At 35.6% G+C, this 21,111-nt stretch overlaps 2 protein-coding genes across 2 annotated transcripts; one reads left to right on the top strand and one right to left on the bottom strand.

Annotated features, from left to right (window-relative positions):
* Positions 1-2,746: 2,746 nt before the first annotated feature.
* On the bottom strand, positions 2,747-4,147 carry LOC122585533. Its single transcript, XM_043757663.1, has 6 exons — positions 4,069-4,147; positions 3,667-3,927; positions 3,483-3,579; positions 3,226-3,353; positions 3,053-3,137; positions 2,747-2,933 (listed from the first exon to the last, which is right to left on the bottom strand). The coding sequence occupies exons 1-6, from the start codon at positions 4,145-4,147 to the stop codon at positions 2,747-2,749; spliced, it is 837 nt and encodes a 278-aa protein (XP_043613598.1).
* Positions 4,148-7,868: 3,721 nt separating this feature from the next.
* On the top strand, positions 7,869-20,820 carry LOC122585523 (UDP-glucose:glycoprotein glucosyltransferase-like). Its single transcript, XM_043757652.1, is given in 28 exon segments — positions 7,869-7,879; positions 7,966-8,412; positions 8,912-9,065; positions 9,585-9,756; positions 10,221-10,294; positions 10,517-10,613; positions 10,695-10,807; positions 10,891-11,006; positions 11,086-11,143; positions 11,702-11,854; positions 11,962-12,060; positions 12,479-12,631; positions 13,239-13,307; positions 13,418-13,500; positions 14,365-14,614; positions 15,048-15,104; positions 15,191-15,321; positions 15,407-15,495; positions 16,867-17,198; positions 17,278-17,373; positions 17,777-17,841; positions 17,931-18,033; positions 18,114-18,272; positions 18,357-18,497; positions 19,075-19,118; positions 19,224-19,338; positions 19,824-19,976; positions 20,349-20,820. Coding segments are annotated over 28 exon segments (3,699 nt in total). The 3' UTR covers positions 20,514-20,820.
* Positions 20,821-21,111: the final 291 nt, after the last annotated feature.

The following is a 21,111-nucleotide window of genomic DNA, read 5'->3' as shown; positions in this document are numbered from 1 at the left end:
ACAACAACTTGCTGCAGACACATACTCTGCTTCAGCAGTGGAGATGGATATTGTATGTTGTTTCTTACTAGACCAACTAGTCAGCCTTCCCCCCAACAGTTGACATCCACCACTGGTACTTTTTCTATCTAACATGCAACCAGCATAGTCAGAGTCAGAGTATGCAACTAAGTCAAAGGTAGACTCCTTGGGATACCAGAGACCTAAGGAGGAAGTCCCTTTGAGGTATTTGAATATACGCTTGACAACGAGAAGGTGAGACTCCTTGGGAGATGCTTGATACCTTGCACAAAGGCAAGTAGCAAACATAATATCAGGGCGACTCGCTGTGAGATACATCAGTGAGCCAATCATTCCACAATAGAGAGCGGGGTTTACATGTTTACCATCAGGGTCAGCATGAAGATTGTTTGGAGGAGACATGGGAGTAGACTTGGTGGTGATATTAGACATATCAAATTTGGCCAGCATGTCTCGTATATATTTTTCTTGGTTTATAAAGTTGCCATCAGTGAGCTGGCGAATTTGTAAACCAAGGAAGAAGGTTAGGTCACCCATCATGCTCATTTCAAAATGAGAAGACATTAGTGAGCTAAATTTATTGCAAAGTTTCTTACTAGAGGATCTAAATATGATGTCATCGACATATATTTGTACATAGAGAACATGAGCACCCTTTCTATAGATAAAGAGGGTGCTATCAATAGATCCTCGCTGAAACTCATGAGAAAGAAGAAATTCAGAGAGAGTGTCATACCAAGCTCTGGGAGCTTGTTTAAGACCATATAATGCTTTATTAAGACGAAAGACGTGGTTTGGCTTGGTTAGATCTTCAAAACCAGGTGGCTGCTCCACATAAACTTCTTCTTCGAGTTTTCCATTTAGGAAAGCACTCTTGACATCCATTTGATATACAATGAAGTTTTGATAAGCAGCATGTGCCAGGAATAAGCGTATTGCTTCAAGTCTAGCCACTGGAGCAAAGGTCTCGTCATAATCGACACCTTCTTCTTGAAGGTAGCCTTGAGCTACTAACCTAGCCTTGTTGCGTATAACAACACCATCTTCGTCCATCTTATTTCTATAAACCCATTTAGTTCCAATGGGTTATTTCCCAAGAGGAAGAGGAACTAAGTACCAGACATGCTGTCTTTGGAATTGTGTTAGTTCTTCTTGCATGGCAGCTACCCACGATGGGTCAACCATGGCCTCTCCAATATTCTTAGGAGTGATCATTGACAAGAAGTTAACATATAGACATGTGTTTCTCGTCGCTGATCTAGTCATAATGCCCTGCTGAGGATCACCAATAATTTGGTGAGCAGGATGACTTGAAGTCCATTTAAGTGATGGGACACTTGATGAACCTAGAGTGGCAGCGGAAGATATTTGCATGGGATCAGCAGGAGAAGAATAAGAGGAGAAATCAATGGTAATGGAAGGATCAAGAGGAGTTTGATCAGTGGAGCCATTTGACTGATTTAAGTTATCAATGATGGGGTCATCAGCAGACACCATGTCTTCAGTGTTAGCTGAAGCATCATGAAACTCTTCATCAGCAGAGTCATCAACTTGCACATCATCAGCCAGTGATCTAGGTTTGGCTGATGCTGCATGGATTGACCTTAAGATAGGCTCAACTGGCTCAATCGTATAGATATGAGCAGCGACTTGCTCTAACTCAGGGTCTGCTGAACTATCCTCAGTGAGTTGCTGATCAATAGGAGGTGAGCAAGAGGCATCAACAAATGAGTCAGCATCCTCCACAGGAGGGTTAATGAACTCATTGAAGATCTCTTCAGTAGAAGATGGCTGGATGTCTTTAAGAGTAGATGAGCTTTCATCAAAAGTGACGTGAATGGATTCATCCACTTTTTGAAGACGAGTATTGAATACTCTAAAAGCTGTGCTAATAGAAGAGTTTCCAACAAAGTAACCATCATCAGCTTTAGGATCAAATTTCCCTAAATGATCCTTATTATTAAGAATAAAGACAGGACATCCAAATACATGAAAGTATTTGATTTGAGGTTTCTTTCCTCTTAAAACTTCATATGCAGTTTTGTCATGTCTTTTGACAATGAGACATCTATTTTGAGTGTGACAAGCAGTGTTGACTGCTTCAGCCCAAAACCTACTGGGAAGAGAGGACTCACTGAGCATAGTACGTGCTGCCTCTATAAGAGTTCTATTTCTCCTTTCAGCAACGCCATTTTGCTTAGGAGTTCTAGTGGAAGAGAAGTTTTGTGCGATCCCTTGATCAGCACAAAAAGTTTCAAGAGTATGGTTTCTAAACTCAGTGTCGTGATCACTTCTGAGTTCTTTGACCCTTATGCTGTTGAGATTTTCCATTTTCTTAATGAATTTAATGATTTCATTAGCAGCATCACTCTTAGAATTAAGAAAGATTGTCTAAGTATATCGTGAATATTCATCCACAATCACTAAAGTGTATCTACTACCCTTTAGACTTTGGACATTCACTGGTCCAAAAAGGTCCATGTGAAGAAGGTGAAAGCAACCCTTAACAGAGTTGGCTTGTTTAGTTTTGAAAGTAGCTCTATGGCATTTGCCTTTTTCACAAGCACCACAAAGCCTATCCTTTTCAAAAGACAGAGGAGGAAGGCCACGAACAAGGTTCTTTTTGGCCAGTGAGTTTATGGTTTTGAAATTCACATGCGACATACGCTTGTGCCATAACCAATTCAACTCGGATGCTGACTTAGCAAAGAAACAAGTCTCACTATCAGTATGGAAACACAAAAATGCCATCTTTATTGACAAATACAATAACGCATACCTCATGACACTCCCCAATCTCATCCACATTCTTTTTGATAGTGTTGATAACAAACTCTTTATGTAAAGGATAAACAGTCTGGGACTCAAGGATTGTTTGTGAAGCAGCACCAACACCATCTCTCAATATCAGGCTGAAACAAAAAATCATTGAATAATATAAATACATGACCTAATTCTTATAATACAAAACATGGTTCCATACATTTGATTTACTTCCTGAAAAAAATAAGTTATAGAGAGAGCAGTGTACCCCCTCCTCAAGTCATTTGCTTCTTGGATGTCTTCATTAAGGAATAGTCTAGTTCCATACATGTCATTCTGGACACTGAGCTCTCCTAAATAAAAAGAAATTATACAGCAGCATTCAGGTGAGTATATAGGCTGCTGTCATATATTGTATGTGTATGTCTTCAACAAACTTACTGTTAAATCTCTTCAATTTAGCATGTTGAAGGATAGCAATCACCATCTCGGTTGACTTGTTGTTGCAAATGAACTTGTTCATTTGCTCAGCATACTTTCCCCATAGAATACACTTGATAATTTGGCTACTAAAATTATTTGAATTAAACTAATATAAATCCCCCATATGGTGTTTCCCATGCAGTATTAATAATGAAATAATCTAAAATTTAAGGTTCATATTTTTTAAAGGCAACATATTAGGAAAAAATACATACTTTAAGTCTTGCAACTCAAAGTTCATCCTTTTGCTTTCCTTTTCTTTATTCTTGAAGATGTCAAGGTCACCACACGAAGCAATCCTTCCAATCACATCTACAACATAGGAAGATAAATACCGGTTGTCAGTTCATAAATTATAATAAAAAAAGATGCGTAAGCTAGCAAAGAGAGACTACTAACCAATAGTGAATCTGTCACGTGCCCTGTTGTCATTGATTTCTTCAAAAGGAACAAAATCAAAGTCATAGAGATGGCCTTGGAAGGAAGTTACTGATTGGATGGAGGAACACTTGAATAAGTTTATCTTATGATTCAGAGGAAGCACACGATCTCTTTGCTCAGCCACACCGAACCTTCGAATGACAATGGTGGAGTCTTCTTTAAGATATTGCCCAAAATCAGACAACAACATGTTCTTACATTGTGCTTGTATTTTCTTACCTTGAAAAAAAAAGAAAAAATAGTAATTTTATGTAGCTGGTTATTTAAAAAAAGGGATTGCCAAGGATACATGTTATCAAGAAACAATAACAACATTAGGCTTAATTACCATGTCAATCTTGAAGGTTTGTTCCCATTTACGTATTATTCGGGCCTTCATGTTGAAAAAGTCGCTAGCCACACTGAGATCTTCGACAAAACTAAAACCATCGTTTGCCATGATTAGAGTATAAATTCAGATTAAAAAGAAATAAGCAAGAGAAGATGTGTTGTAAAACCTCTTGTTTATGGCCCAATTTATAGGGAAACAACAATGTAGTATTTGATTAGCTTATTTCACAAGGATTGTCTTGAAAACCACCAGAATGCATTTGCATTGTTTGACCTTATGATTTGATAGTCCATCTTATGTATTGGTTTAAGGGAAAGATTCAAATTTTGAAATATTGTTTGAACTTATGATTTGATATACAAACTTTTGCAGGTTAATAGTACCATTTAAATCTAACATTATGTATTAGTTTAAGGAAAAGAGGTTAAATCTTCAATTATTGGGAAGACTAATTCAGCTTGCCCAACTTTTGTGCATGGGAAATGGGTATAAAACTCTTGCAACTCCTTCGGCTTGACCAAGCTCTCCTCCCAATTGTTCCTGCAAAAAAAAACCAAGTGCTAACTACATAATTAGGAGCAAACTAAGTCGTCTAACTAAGATGCTTACCTAAACATTATGTCACAAAACACTAACTTTAAGCCAAAAACACTAACGTGGCCTATGTAGAAGCTTGACAACAACACGTTGTGAGGTCATCAGATAATCTCCTTTAATAGAATAGTTAGATAACAAGAACCCTAATCAAAATCACTTCAACACTTGACTTAAAACCCAAAATCTCACTACAAAAATTAACACACAAAACAATAATAAAAAACCCAGAAATAAAGTTGCAATCTTTATCGAATGTGTAAGATTCTTGAAAATTTGTGATCTAAAAAATAATATAATAAAGAGAAAGAATAGAAGTAATGGAGACCCGGATAAGATCTGGGTTTTGGGCTGTGATTTTGATTGCAGTTTGCTGTATAATATTTAGTGATTTTGATTGCAGTTTGTTGTATAATATTTAGTGGGCTGTGATTTTGATTTTGTTGTACAAGTTGATGCCATGATAGTGATAGTGAGTAGTAAAGAGATACTTTAATTGATTATGAATTTGATGTGTTATAAAAGGTAGAAACTGTGTCACATATGTTTGTTTTTATTTTAAACTTGCATATTGTGAGTTTGAACTAAGTTATTTGATGATCTTTACAGGGACTGACCCATTCGGTAAATATTTTTGTAGATTTAGTATAGGATGTAAGTGAGTATCCTGATGAATTGTAGCAATATTTTACTATTTTATTAGAGTATTGGATGAGAAAACGGATGCTCTTTTCGTCCAAAAATGAAGGTTAACTAGACAAAGGCATGCCGTTTTGGGAAACATTATTATTGCATTAGCTAGATGACTGTAATATTCTTAGGTTTTGCACATATTTTTTATTTTCGGTTACTGACTCTTTGCACAGGACCTTAGGATTCTAACTTTTTTTAAATTGTATTAAGGGTAGAATGGGAAAGTTAATATGTTACTTACGACAGTAGACTTATTTTGGGACAAACTAAATTTCTAGATCCGCCGCTAGTGGTGTATGGAGTTAACTAGATAACACGGGCCCTTATGAGCACCAATTACATGAAACTTGCAGGAAGAGTAACTGACCTAATAATCATATTGTCGTGTATTCGAGTAGATCTTAGTAGTTGTAGCTGAATGTGGACAATTTGACTTTGAGGAATGTCTGGCCTAATTGAGGAGTTGTTAATAGGTTTGATTTTAGCAAAAACAAATACTTGTCATTGACCATTAGCTTGCTATTATTACTCTTTAAGAACCAGTCCTAGCTAGTAAGTTTTGTAATGTGCATCTGCTCATGCAATTCTGAAAGACGGTGTTTTGGGACAATCCGGGTACCCAAACTAAGGTCATGACTCAGATCTATCATCAATCATGTAGCTTCACTGGTGCCTGACTCATCTTATGGTGGTGTAATGCATTTTTTGGACCTGATAGTTTCATTTCTCCAATATTAGATTCGCTCATCTTGCCACGGACCACGTTCCAGGTTTAGCCTAACCGATTCGCGGTTCCAAACCAAATCAGGAATAGTTGGAATCGCAAATTGTGGTTCCAAGTTAACATTCCCAAGTTCTTTCTTATCTGTTCCGAGTTATTCTGGGTACGCGAACTCAACTTCGAACGACGGTGTTTTCAACTGTCAGAATCGGCGATTCAGCAAGAATTACTTCGAATTTTTGCAATTATTTTTTAAAATGTATCTCCTAATTAGTTCAACAAAGCAACTCAACATCTTTTAACTAGTAAAAAGAAGGCTCAATAAAATTATTATGGGGAAACCAAAAGTCAGCAACTAAATCTTTACGATTTATATCTAATTTAATACTTAAAATCTCTCATAAAATTGTTTAAATACAGATTGATGCTCCATATGATTAATTGAAAATCACACTATTGCATCATAATCATGTTTAATATTTAATATTTAAATCAGACTATTGCATCAGGTTCAAACTCGTTTGGGAGATATGCAATGGGAAAACTTACAATCTTAGATTTTATTTTTTCTCAAAGTATTGCATCAGGATCTTTTGATGTGAGCAATGTCATTAAGTTTCAGTATACCTTTTTGTTGTCTTTTGAGTATTATGTTGGAATATTGGACTATCATTATGAGACTAAAGTATACAGAACCCAACTCTTGCATAAACGGGGTTTGGGGAGGTGAGATGTGGACAGTCTTGCCTCTACCCAAAGGTAAAGAGACTCCTACTATAAGAGTATAAGGGCCTCCGGCCAAACGAGGAAAGAACCACTGAGTGTAAGAGATTGGTATCCATACCTGTCGGCCAAGTACCTGGCTACATTAAGAATATAGTAGAATAACATAACATACAACATGGCACACCTTAGAGCATATCCAATAAAACATAACGAGGCAGGGGAAAAAAGGGAATTGGTGTTGAACATACAAGAATCTATTTGAACATATTAAACAACATAAAACATATTAAACATAATCACATGCATAAAACCAAGCATGAGATGATATCAAGTATTAATTTAATTCTTTAAAATGAATGAAATATATATTACATTTGAAAATAAAAAACTTATACTATTATTAATAGAGTACGTCCTATCAAACTAGACAAACATTGTGCCATAGAGAACAGAAATGAACCTACCCCCACGGATCTGATTCATCGCGCCTCACGAACTGCGATCCCAACCCGCGTCCCCGTAGCGATGAAACTGGAAACTGTGGTTTCATTTTGTCCCTTTCCTTACGTTGGAAAATAGATTTGGATTTAGATTTAGGCAGGATAAAATAGAAAGGAATAGTGATTTATGCAAGCTTCACTCTTGCCAATTTTTGAATAAGTACTTTTAGTACGGTTCCAAACGAGGGTGGGTAAGGGTGATCCGAAACACTTTTGTTTTAGCTTTTTATGGTTACTGTGTTTTATGTTCTGAGAGACTATGCTTTGATAATGTTAATATATTTCTTAAAGCAATTTAGGAGGTTGTATGCATTTTAAATGGGAAGTGATATTTGTATCACCAAACTTGATTAATTTACCATACAGTATAAGTATTACAACGTATTGTACAAACAGTTAATGCATAATAGTGATAAATTGATAAAGTTAGGTAGTAAGAATGTCCCTTCCCATTTTAAATACACATAAACCAAATTTTATATTTGACTTGTTAGAGAGGACAGACAAAACATAGTCAAATACACTGATTGTAATATGTCTTGCCTGAAAATGCAATACTTTAGCGTAAATGATCTAATCCAGGTGGCCGTGAGTGATGGTCGTTAAGTACGTATCATACATAATTCCTGAACTGTAGTTGTGTTATAAATTGTACTCAATATTAGTACACTATCATGAATTGTGCTTCACAGGGAATTATTCTCTAAAGAATGGAAAGACCTTTACTGGGAGTTCATAGAGGCATGGCTGAATAATGAAAGTGGAAATGCAGATGCATACACTGCCAGAGATTGCTTGCTGAAAATTACTAATTATGGCAAATCACTTGTGACCGGACCATTGACATCATTGTTTGAATTGTCTCTTACTCTTCGATCTTCATCTCCAAGATTAGTACTTTATCAGCAATTAGCAGAAGAGTCTCTTTCTTCACATCCATTATCTGATGACGTTAGCAGCAGTTATATGGATGGAGGTGTATCTGAAGTAAATGAAGTGAAAGAAGACAAAAAGGCTGATTCTTTGCTTGTAGGTGTCAATCCGAGAAGTCCTGGAGGGAAGTGCTGTTGGGTAGACACTGGCGGGGCCCTGTTTTTTGATGTCCAGGAGCTTTCATCATGGCTACATAATCCCCAAAAGTATGTCATTCTAACCGTTATGCAAATACTTTAAAGAACATTTCAACTGTTTGTTAATGCAAAAATCTTGTAAGATTTAAGGGTTCTTTGGATGACTGTTTTGAAGGTGATTATTTGATATTGGATATCATGGTTGAATGTGCTTATGCTGTTTGAAGCCGTAATGATTAAATCAATTGTTTGAGTGAAAAACTGACTAATATGCTATCCTTGTGAAAACAGAGACAGATCTTATGGAAAACAAGTAAATGGTTTGTGTGTAACAAGAATATAAAAAATTCAAATTGTGCTGGAATAAGTGTTATTTAGGTACTGTATTTTAGCTTTCATTGTAAATTTCACAATACACATTCGGACACCCTTTGTATTTGCTATGCGGAATATGTAGTGTTTGTGAAAACAAAGTTGCCACATCATGAAAAAAAGATAATGTGTCAAATAATTTGGGATGGACACATTTTTGATCGTTTCAAGTTTCTGATGACTTCTACCATTGCAGGGATGGAGATACATTTCAGCAACCCGAACTTTTTGGTTTTGATCATCTTTACTTTGAATCATCTATTGGAAGTCCAGTTGCTATCTTATATGGAGCTCTTGGGACAGACTGCTTTAGGGAATTTCATAGGAGCTTGGTGGAAGCAGCCAAAGAGGTCAGTCAATATTATCTTTTGCTTGATACTACTTTTACTAAGATGTGGCAAAATGTTTTGATTGAGTAATGAGTCTAACAGGTCTGGTTCAAGTTGGGCACTATTTTTGTATGGGTCTGATTGAATTGACCTGAAATACTTTCCGTTAAAAATTGTTTTAGTTTTTATACATGACTAGTGTGTCAAGTATGATTACAACCTATATATTGCTTCAATAAGAATCTAGTTTCTGCAGTAAAGTTATTTAGAAGGTTTTATGCATTTGACGCATGAGACCCATTTGGCATGACTTTTATGCATTTTTGTTAGCTCCTGTGACTCGCTAGAGATAAACCACAACCCAATCGCCCCATACATATTTATGTCGGTTGTGATTGCTATCTCTAATTTTACTATTAATTTTGGTGCATTCCTTCAATTTTTCAATTCATGTCGGCTGTAGGCCTTCTGTCCTGTATTTACTGATATTTGAATTCTTGATGAAGATGTTGATTAATTTGCTGCTGATAAAACTGACAGGGAAAAGTTAAGTATGTTGTGAGGCCTGTGTTGCCTTCAGGGTGTGAATCAAAAACTGGTTATTGTGGAGCAACCGGGACAAAAGACCCCTTGAATTTGGGTGGTTATGGTGTAGAACTTGCATTAAAGAACATGGAATATAAGGCCATGGATGACAGTGAAATAAAAAAAGGTCAGCGTAAAATTGTTTTTGTTTACCAAAGTAGATTGTCTTGAAAGTGAACTCCTCTGGTGATTAAAAATAGTGCACATGTTTATTACTTTTGTTCTATTTAATTTCATGTCAAATTGGAAATGTGATCATTTAGTGTAGTCGTTACTTTAGAGTTTAATATAAACCATAAGGGTGGTGTGACAAAATGGACTAGCCAGAATCGTTGGTTAATGGGTCAGAAAGTGTGACTTTCAGTTTCTGGGTGGGGAAAATAGGGGAATGGTTCACCCTGTTTGTTGTCCTTTCCTTAGTTTCATATAGCTGCTATATAATATATGATTATAAAATTTCTTTATAGAAAGAACTGTCCGTTACTTTAAGTTGCACAGTTTTGGATATTGCAAACAATTGGATATGCTAGGGGTGAATGTCAAACCATTCTATTAAAAGGTAGTATCTAAACAGTTAAATCCAAAATGCAGGTGTGACTCTAGAAGATCCTCATACTGAAGATTTAAGCCAAGAAGTTAGAGGGTTCATCTTTTCTAAAATTCTGGTATCGATCCATATTTTTCCTTTATTTTCACTAATCTTCAATTCTTATGCTCTATATAGTCGCTTTACATGTGGAGTTAATGTTGAATTCTAACATATTATTTTTAGTAATTCTTTCTCTTTTAATCGGCAATTTAGAGAACATGTAGGCTTTGTTATGTGAATTAAAATTAAATTCCCATTATTGAATTTTGGAGCTTATCATCATGTTTTCTTAATGCAGGAAAGGAAACAGGAACTAACATCTGAGATAATGGCTTTTAGGGATTCTCTCTTGTCATCAACAGTATCTGATACACTTAATGTGTGGGAACTGAAGGGTAACCATATGGTTTCTTTAAAGCAAATAAGTGCATTTATTTCTCATGTTTGTCATTTACTTATCCTTATGTTCTTAACAGATTTAGGACATCAAACTGTACAGAAGATTGTATATGCATCAGATCCTCTCCACTCAATGCAAGAAATTAATCAAAATTTCCCTAGTGTTGTCTCTTACTTGTCTCGTATGAAGGTAAGTTTTTTTCTTTTTCTTTTACCATTTCACTCTAGTTTGTGGTTTTGACGAACAATTTAACTTGTTGATAATTCATGCAGCTCAATGATTCGATCAAGGGTGAAATACTTGCAAATCAGCGAATGATCCCACCTGGCAAATCCTTGATGGCTCTAAATGGGGCTTTAATTGACATTGACGATTTAGACCTTTTTCTGTAATGCCTTTTCCCTTTCTAATAATAATTCTGAGCAAGTCTTCTGTTAGCTTATAAATTGGTGTTATTTCTCTCTTAGCTTACTCGACATGGTCCACCAGGAGTTATCTTTAGCTGATCAATATACAAAACTGAAGGTAACGGGGATTCTAATACTTTACAACTATTACCAAAATTAGAGTTGATGGGTATCACTCATTACTCGTTAATGGGTGATTCAAGTGATCTTCTATCCCAAGTGGGTCAACTGGCAAACATAAAAAATAGTTACATGTAAAGCGGTCACATGACATCCAAAGTGTACTTTTTTAATGTATGAAACCTTATAAATCATTTTTTAAAGTTAATAATTAATGGAATAATATGGATTTTGTAATCATTTTCTAATGATAGGTCTATTCGGCTATGCTTTATGTCTAACTGTTAAAAGGGTAAACTTTAATGTTCTTAATAGTTAGCTAAAAGAGAATAGGTTAAATGGACCAAAAGGTACCCAAAGTGTATTTTTAATCCATGAACATCAAAAATCAGTTTATTTTCAGAATTTAAATTTTAAACCATTAATATTTAATAAGTAGTTTGTAAAGTTACATTTTGAATTTTGATCAACCCAACCTGACTCATATTGACATGCACCAATGCGTTTTGATCCGTTATATGGTGAAATCTGTTTTAACATTTGTTATATATTTTAGATTCCTTCAGCCACAGTTCGGAAGCTTCTTTCAACTCTGCCTCCTCCTGAATCCAATGCATTTCGTGTTGATTTCCGTTCAGACCACGTTCAGCACATCAATAACTTAGAGGTGGATAGCCGGTGCAAGCAGTGGCGGAGTAACCTAAATGAGGTATAGGTCATGTTTGCATCAGAGTTTTTTTTATTTTATTTCTTAGAAGTAAATAAAATTTTATAATCTACTATGATGGTGTAACATATTCTGCTCTAATGCTATAGCTTTTAATGCCCGTCTTCCCTGGACAACAACGCTATATTCGCAAGAACCTGTTCCATGCAGTCTATGTGTTGGATCCTGCCTCCATTTGTGGACTTGAGGTGATGCAATTGTATCTAGAGATGGCAATATGTCCCTTTATTTATAAGCATGAACTGATCTGGTTGGTTGCTGATTTATAACTGATGGCTCATGTGGGTATAATGAAGAAAAGCTTAAAGGGAATTGGGTTGAACGGGTCAAAACTTACCAACCTGTATTATTAATGCATGTGTGAAGCTGTTCTTCTCAAAAGTTCAGAGTAGTATTGTAATTGCATAGTATTTTTTTATCATATGAAATTCATGTTTTTCATAAATTTAATTAGTTTTGGAGATAGAGCATTTTGGGTCCATTCTGACTACGCCCATACACAAAATTACATGTTACCTGCCTTGGCCTCCATTTTGCCACCATTGATTATATCGATATTGAGTTTGCTGAATGTGTCATAAATACTAATCGTGCTACATTTTGCAGACAATTGATACCATTGTCACTTTGTTTGAGAATAGTCTTCCAGTAAGGTTTGGAGTGATAATGTATTCTAAAAAGTCGATTGAGACACTTGAAACAAATGGTGGAGAACCTTCTTCTCTTGAAAGTGATGGTCATGAGGATCTCTCTAGCTTGGTAATATATTCTTTCCTTTCTTTTATGAGATGGATTTCGTTCATCCAATAGGCAGATTTGTATGGATAGTCTGGAACTAGAGATTTTTTTCAAAGTTTATATTTAAGGTAACTGCAACATGCCATCATCTCGTTTTCTACCTGCTTTACCATATTTTTTTTTTTTTACAATAACCCATCCCTATATGTATGTGGGTATGTGGGTATGTATGTAAAAAGAAAAGTGCAACACAAATGTTAAGCATTCTGCTGGTGTAGAATGTAATTCTCTGTCTTGTCCGTTTAATTGTTATGTCTTAATCATGGAGAAATAATCATGCTCTTACATGTCTCATGGCTGTGCAAATAAGTTTTGGATAAACTATGGACGGGCAAATCCTTTTTGTTTGATGATACACATGGATATCAAGTTTACTAACTGGATTATGTACCTTCTGGATTGTATAGCTTAATAAGAATCTAATCCGAATTGTATGAATTTGACAACTATGATTTGTGTATCTGAAAAACATCCTCCAGTTTCATTGTCTGTATGCTTTTTGGTTATACTCTGTGACAGTGATATTGCTAAACAATAATGTATAACTGTGTATTCTAATGTATTCCAGACTATACGCCTTTTCCATCATATCAAAGAAAGTCATGGGATGCTGAAGGCTTTTGAATTTCTCAGCAACGTATGGTTTTGTTAGTATGATATACATTCTTTTTTCAACAGATACGCAGTGTGTTTATATTTCTTAATTATTACATAGCTATATATATAATAATGGTTTAATTTTAATAGGTAAACACATTGCGCTTGGAGTCAGGGGAGGAAGATGAACCCGTGTTGCACCATGTAGAGGGGGCATTTGTAGAAACACTATTGTAAGTCTTGAAGATTATTTTTAGAGGTGGCTTTAAGAAACACTTGTGGTTTGGTTGGTTTGACCCAAGCACTTCTTGCTCTAACAGTTATGAACTTTATAAGTTCTTGTGCTTATCAATATGATACGAACCCATCCCATAATAGGCCCGCATCAAGCCATAAGCTAAGTATGAATCGACTCCCAAAAGCTAGCTCAAAGGATGAGGGGACACCTAGGCTTATAAACTACCAACCAATCCTATACTTGGTCGATGTGGGATTGTAACAATACCCCACCCTTTAAAGTGCCAACTTCCTCGTTGGTTACGGTTTTGCACCCTTCTTCTTTTGGGTCCAAGCCACCACTCCATAGGCCATCACTTCGAGATTGTGGGTCACAGCTATGTTGATCAAGGTTGGCAGTTTTTTTTTCGGGTCCAAGCCACCACTCCGAGTGTTGGAACCTCGAAAGGTAGGGCTGGCTCTGATACCAATTGATACAAACCCATTCCGTAATAGGCTCGCATCAAGCCATAAGCTAAGTATAGAATTCACTTCCGAAAGCTAGCTCAAAGGAGGGGACACCTAGGCTTATAAACAACCAACTAACCAATCCCATACTTGGTTGATGTGCGATCGTAACACAATGATAATAATCAAGTTTTTTAATAAATTATAGGGTTTAATGGTGCAAACTTCAAAAGTACAATTCGCACAACTCTCAACCTTTTTTTATACTAATATGGTACATGGGACCAGAGGGTTCCCACCCATTTACCTTGTTTTTTCTCAGTTCTCTTTTACGCGTACGTATTTTTATTCTCAACCGTATTTTTATATGCATGGGAAGTTGAAAATTTTTTATTTCTTAATGCTTTGTTCAGCAAGTTCTTGAGTGATATAATAATGTCTGTCACATCTTCACTTTCTACACGGGATCAAAGCTCCGAGAGTGCCCGGTTTGAAATGCTGAGTTCAGAACACAGTGCCGTTGTTATTGGTAGTGAGAAGTCTACCATTCATATAGATGCTGTTATTGATCCTCTGAGCTCTTCTGGTCAAAAAGTATCTTCGCTTCTACGGATACTGTGGAAATGCACTCAACCAAGCATGAGGCTTGTGTTCAACCCAATGGTCAGCTTCTTATGTGGCTTAATAATCATTTAGAAACCTATATATTTTTTGTCGAAAGGTTAACATGTATGTTTACTCAGGTAATAGTTTGTAACATAGCATGTCATGGAAGGTAGTGTTTGTGTGCTTTTATTATTTGAAGTTGTAATACTCAGATGTTAAAATGTTTGCCATATTTTTTTTACTAGGATTCAATAGATACATTGATCAAAGTGGGCATTTTACAAAACTAAAAAGGTTTTCGTCAAATGGAAGTGAAAGTCTCCCAATATAGATTAAAATTATCGAGTAAATAGCTAACTTTACTACTCCGACTTCAAACATTAAAATTCCTCCCTTTCATCAACCGACTTGGCAAGTATTTGAAAAACTTTGAATTTGTTTGACTATTCAAATCTCCAACTAATGAATGTATTAAATATTTTGTTGACAGAGTTCCCTTGTTGATCTTCCATTGAAGAATTACTACAGATTTGTAACTCCTACAATGGTATAATCTGCCAACAATTATCGCTCATGACGCTTTGATTTTATCTATATTTAGTTGGAATTAAAGTTATTAGATATAAATTCCAGGAAGATTTCAGCAACCATGACTTAACAGTACATGGCCCTAAAGCATTTTTTGCAAATATGCCACTTTCAAAAACCCTAACCATGAATCTCGATGTTCCTGAATCGTGGCTTGTTGAACCGCTGATTGCAGTGTAAGTTTCTACCATTCTGTGCAATCTTTCAGTGTCACTCCCCATGGCTTTTTCCCTTATTAGTTGCTTGTTCCATGGATTTTAGTCATGATCTTGACAATATATTGCTCGAGAATCTTGGTGACACAAGGACCCTGCAGGCGGTTTTTGAACTTGAAGCTCTTGTTCTTACTGGTAATGCAAACCATCTCTCATTTATATTTCTTTATATTGTTCGTATTTTATAAATGATAAAGGTGTTAAGTGCGGTTAAGAAAACCCTACATTTTTACGATAGTAATCTAGTAAAGCGTTGAGGGAGGCCAGAGGCATTATGCATTTAACACCTATTGGATGACTATCGATCCAAATCACCTGTTTCATGTATAGCTAAAGCTTATAGCTTAACCCATTTGATTTATTAGTGATCAAAACCAACTCCCAAATCTACCAGTTCGTAGATAAGTGGATGAAATTGCCATATTTGCTATTTTGAAACATAGGAATTGAATTTTGGAACCCAAAAGTACATAAAAAAAAACAAACCAGTGGCATAATAGTTAAGCTACTTTCATACAATGCCCTTTTGATTTTATAAATAAGTTGATTACTTAAGATTGGTTTGAACTTGCCACCTTAGACCTTACTTTTTATCTTGTTCTTTATCTATATCTATACTGTATTATTATATTATACTATATTATAAAGTAAATAGCCTTGTTTAACATTTTAAGTTTCAACATTTCAGCTATACTATATTATAAATCAAATAGCCTTTGTTTAACATTTTAAGTTTCAACTATTCATCAAAATCAAATTACATCAATAATCTACACTACTCGCCGCCGTCCCGGCGCCACCGGCACCACCACCAATCACTGCCGCCACCATTACGTCACCACCGCCGCCGCCACTTCCACCACCGCCGCAATGCGCGGGTACCGTTCTAGTTATTAGTTAAATTATAATCCCTTTTGGAATCAGTAAGTAAGCTATATCAGTAAGTGTCCAATTAATTCAAGTTTAACCTATTTTGGACTGTTTGGTTTGGTTTTGAATTTTTGTGAACCAGGAACCGATTTGACCCGTTTGATTAAGTTCCATCTGATTTGGTTTTTTGATAGTTTGAACTTTAGACTTGCTCAATTACACCCCAACGTGTCATACAAGTTACAACCTTATGGTAGTAGCAATGGCAATTTCACGTCTTTTGCTTATGAATGGTTGATCCCCCTGTGTATTATTTACAGTGGATCAAATTGAAATATATAGCTAAATAGGGAGCTGGTCAAATGGGTTTAGAATTGCTCAAAGTGTACTTGAATACAAATGAACGTTTGAATCCCTTTTTTTTTTAAAAAGTATAGCAGTATCATTGTCATTACATGGTTTTTAAGCTGCATTTAACTTGTCAAGAAACATGAAAATTGCTTGTGACCAACTCAATCCTTTTTGACATGCATTAAAATCGTTTGACCTGCTACCCAGTTCACTTATCTTCACACCTTTTTCCGTTATATGTACGACCTGAAACATGTTCTTCTGACCAATGAACTATTTATCCAGGCCACTGTTCAGAGAAGGATCATGAACCTCCACGTGGCCTGCAAATGATACTTGGAACTAAAAATAATCCCCATTTGGTTGACACTCTTGTGATGGCCAATTTGGGTTATTGGCAAATGAAAGTGTCACCCGGAATTTGGTACCTTCAGCTGGCACCTGGTCGAAGCTCTGATCTTTACACTCTGCAAGATGGATCAGAAATGCGCCCAACAAAGCGCATCACCATAGACTACTTGCGAGGAAAACCCGTTCATCTTGGAGTTGTGAAGAAAAAAGGAAAAGAACATGAACAACTACTGGTTCCTTCTGATGATGATTCTCCAAGAAAACAAGTTGAGTTTCATCTATTTATTAGTTGATAATCATTTTTGTTTATGTGTTTTTCAAAGCAGGTTTGCATGATATTTGCAGGGTGAAAAGGATACCTGGAATTCTAATATTTTGAAATGGGCATCTTCGCTTATTGGTGGCAATGTGCAGTCAAAGAACAGTGGAAGCGCTAAAGTGGTAAATATTTGGTTCTAAGTGTCACACTAGAGGTGGGGTAATGGGCTGGTTGTGAATTTATGGTAGAACGGGTGATTTTGTACCGGGCAGGATCTGGTTGGCCCACAAATGACCCCCCCCCCCCCCCTTCCCCCTCTTTAGATATATAGTGGATTCCTTAACTATATAATTATGAGTATTCTAATCTTTGTATGTAGATTAAAGCGATCTTAGAAGTTTTGAATTTTCAAATGCTTCTAACCACTTACAAATCATTCAACCGATTTGACTTGTTTGATTCGACACCATCATTATAAACTTTACCCATTTGACCGCTAATGTTATGACGCAAATCACCATTCATAGGAAATGGTATGGTTTCTATCTTTGAATTTGTGAGCTGATCTGTATTTTTTTTCTGTAGGATAATATAAACAGTGGGCGAAAGGATAAAACAATAAATATATTCTCTATTGCTTCTGGACACTTGTAAGTAACTCATTCTTGATCTTGATTCCTTGATGTGCTCTTGAACGGTCCTTCTATTTTTCTTATGCATTTGTTGTGTGAATATGCAGATATGAGCAGTTTCTGAAAATCATGATTCTAAGTGTTCTGAAGAACACAGAACGCCCAGTGAAATTCTGGTTTATAAAGAATTACCTTTCACCACAGTTTAAGGTTGTTATTTCTCGAAGTTTTTATCTTTCAGTTTACGAAACTTTTCTAAACACTGAGATCTTTAAATTGTTTTCATGCAGGATGTGATTCCACATATGGCACGAGAATATGGTTTTGAGTATGAATTGGTTACATATAAAGGGCCTAGTTGGTTGCATAAACAGAAAGAAAAACAACGAATTATTTGGGCATATAAAATTCTTTTTCTTGACGTCATTTTCCCCCTTTCTGTCGAGAAGGTAGTTGAGGAAAAATTGTGTTAACTTCTATTCAAAACCAAGGAATACTATCGGCATTTTAAAATGTATGTATTTTTTTTACAGGATATATTTGTTGACGCGGATCAGATTATTAGAGCTGACATGGGAGAACTTTATGACATGAATTTGAAAGGAAGACCTCTTGCTTATACTCCATTTTGTGACAACAATCGGGATATGGATGGTTTCTGATTTTGGAAGCAAGTATGTTTTCTTATGTTTCCTGGTATTATCTCTTTGGAGGATGGGTGTTGGCTATGTGGTCTGCAAGTGTGAAACTGATTTTTTAATTGTAGGATTAGTGGTCAGATTTAATGCGTGAAACTGATTTAATTGTAGGATTAGTGGTTGTCATATTCAATTCTCATGTTAAAATAAATATAGTATGCCTCTGATTGTCAGTTTTGGAAACTCAGTAGAAGTGAATCAAAAGGACATTTTAAAAAAGCCTAATTACTATTCTCGGAACATAACTTATAAGTATCCCTCATCGTTTCATTTCTTCACATAAATGTCTTTTATGAACAATTTTATGTATTGATTACAACAACGATACCCAATCCCACCATTGTCTGGGAATTTATGTATTGAATAATTCAAATAAAAAATCCATATTTGTTAAACTCTGAAACTGCTGATTATTTTGTTGTTGCAACAGCAAAATTACACCCCCTGTTTTACTAGAACGGATTATCTTTTTCTGATTATTCAAAGTCATATAATCATCCACTTATATTTTCCAATGTTTACAATGCAATAATGCCTTGGAATTTTGAAATAGGGTTTTTGGAAGGAACACTTACGAGGAAGAGCATATCATATTAGGTAAGACCCGCATTTATTCTTCAAAAATCACAGTGACATACCTATAACTTTACTTCCATTGAAAAGCTTGAATCTATTTTTTAACATATATTCTATGACTTGCAGTGCATTGTATGTAGTCGATTTGATCAAGTTTCGGGAAACTGCAGCTGGAGACAATCTGAGGGTGTTCTATGAAACACTTAGCAAAGATCCAAACAGTCTCTCTAACCTTGATCAGGCAAGGGCAACTCCACGAACAATTGTACATGTTTTGTAGTAGTTTATTTAATAATTGCCTATTTTGACCCATTTAGTTGTAATGGGTCAATTCAGTCTACTTTTTACTTCTAACCGGTCAAACGTGTAAACTGCAACAAGTTTGCTTAGAAGGGAACAGGTCAAATGGGTTAAAGTCCGAAGCGATGTATCATAATATGTATTTTGTTATTGTACTTGAAACACTAGCGACATATAATAATAAGGGTAAGCATAGTATTGGAAACAGAAGTGTTTATGCTCAACCTAACCTAACCTACTTCAACCTGTACTCAGATTTACTTGTTTACCTGTGTTGAATGTATCCAATCTGTCCAACCCAGCCATTTTACTATAATTACCGAAGTATTAGTATAGGAGTAAAAAATTGGAGTTTTTTGCTATAGAGATTAATAGATTTTTTTCCCCTGAGAATCTCTTATTATAGAATGATAATCTATATTTCAGGATCTGCCGAACTACGCACAACACACTGTACCCATCTTTTCTCTTCCGCAAGAATGGCTATGGTGCGAGTCATGGTGTGGCAACGCCACAAAATCCCGTGCTAAAACCATCGATCTTTGCAACAATCCAATGACCAAGGAACCAAAACTGCAGGTCAGTCTTCATGTTTGAGTATGAATCTCGGAATTTGTTATTATGACGTGAAGTCTCAGTTTGAATTAGCACATTCGATCCTTCATTTCAAATATATAAATATTTACCGAAGTATTGATTCTCAAAGGGAAAAATAGAAACCTATTTATGGTTTGCCCTTACTTAAGACCAGAGTTGAGAAACTTCATGCATTAGGGATATTAGTTCTCTCACAAAAAGCATCATTTTTTCTAATTTTGTTCGTTGGTTCCTTTAATAATTAGAGTTTTCCACACATTAATAAGTAACTGTCTTATCATCAAAATTTTGAACATCTTACATGTTTGTTTTCTCAAATACTCTTGGATCTAAATGCATTTTTTATGAACTCAGGGTGCCAGAAGGATTGTTACAGAGTGGCCAGATCTTGATCAGGAAGCAAGACATTTCACCTCAAAAATATTAGGCGAAGAGGTGAGCCAAGTAGAGAAGGTTGTTATCCCTGAGGCTCAACCACAAGTACCCGAAGAGGACCTAGAAACAAGAGCCGAGTTGTGAATACTTAACCGTCAGGTGTTTAGCTTAAAAGGTGTTTTGAAACTGTCAACCCATTTCATTAAGAAGAACACATTTGGTGGTCTTCATGTTCTAACAGGACATTTAGACAAGATTTCGTTTCTAAATGCAGGAATGATTTTCTGTCACCCAGAAATCTAATTAAGAATTTAGATATTATTAGATTACAAAAAACAAAACTTGATCAGTTTTGGTGGCATTGGATTGTATACCCAAATGTAGAATTGAATGTATGTCATGTTTTAATGTTTTATGATAGAATAAGACAGCTTTATTGAGGTTGTACTAATTATTTGTACATTGATCTTATTGTATGGTACCATGCAGTTCTATTATTCTGCTACTGCTTTTTCTATGATATGACAAGTGAGTTTTTGATTACTTTTTAAACTTTATTATTAGAAGGGTTAACATAGATGCTTCAACTAACGGCATGGTGCTACTTGCTCTTTTCTTTTTTCTTTTTTCTTTTTTCTTTTTTCCTATTTATTCACGTGATGAAGTTTATTGTGAAAGGCAACACTAAAACACTAGTTGTACGTATCATTTCCATTATTAAACTGCAGAATGTTCATGATAA

The sequence above is a fragment of the Erigeron canadensis genome, chromosome 1 (genome assembly GCF_010389155.1).
Source record: "Erigeron canadensis isolate Cc75 chromosome 1, C_canadensis_v1, whole genome shotgun sequence".
Lineage (NCBI taxonomy): Eukaryota > Viridiplantae > Streptophyta > Magnoliopsida > Asterales > Asteraceae > Erigeron > Erigeron canadensis.
The sequence above is the reverse complement of the archived record's forward strand: the minus strand, read 5'-3'. Positions and strand labels throughout refer to the sequence as shown.

Coding starts and splice junctions, on each gene's coding strand:
- LOC122585533 (XM_043757663.1), bottom strand. CDS start 4,147: ATGGCAAACGATGGTTTTAGTTTTGTCGAAGATCTCAGTGTGGCTAGC. Junction 3,354..3,482: donor TTTGAGTTGCAAGACTTAAA/GTATGTATTTTT, acceptor AAATAATTTTAG/TAGCCAAATTATCAAGTGTA. Junction 2,934..3,052: donor GCAAATGACTTGAGGAGGGG/GTACACTGCTCT, acceptor TTTTTGTTTCAG/CCTGATATTGAGAGATGGTG.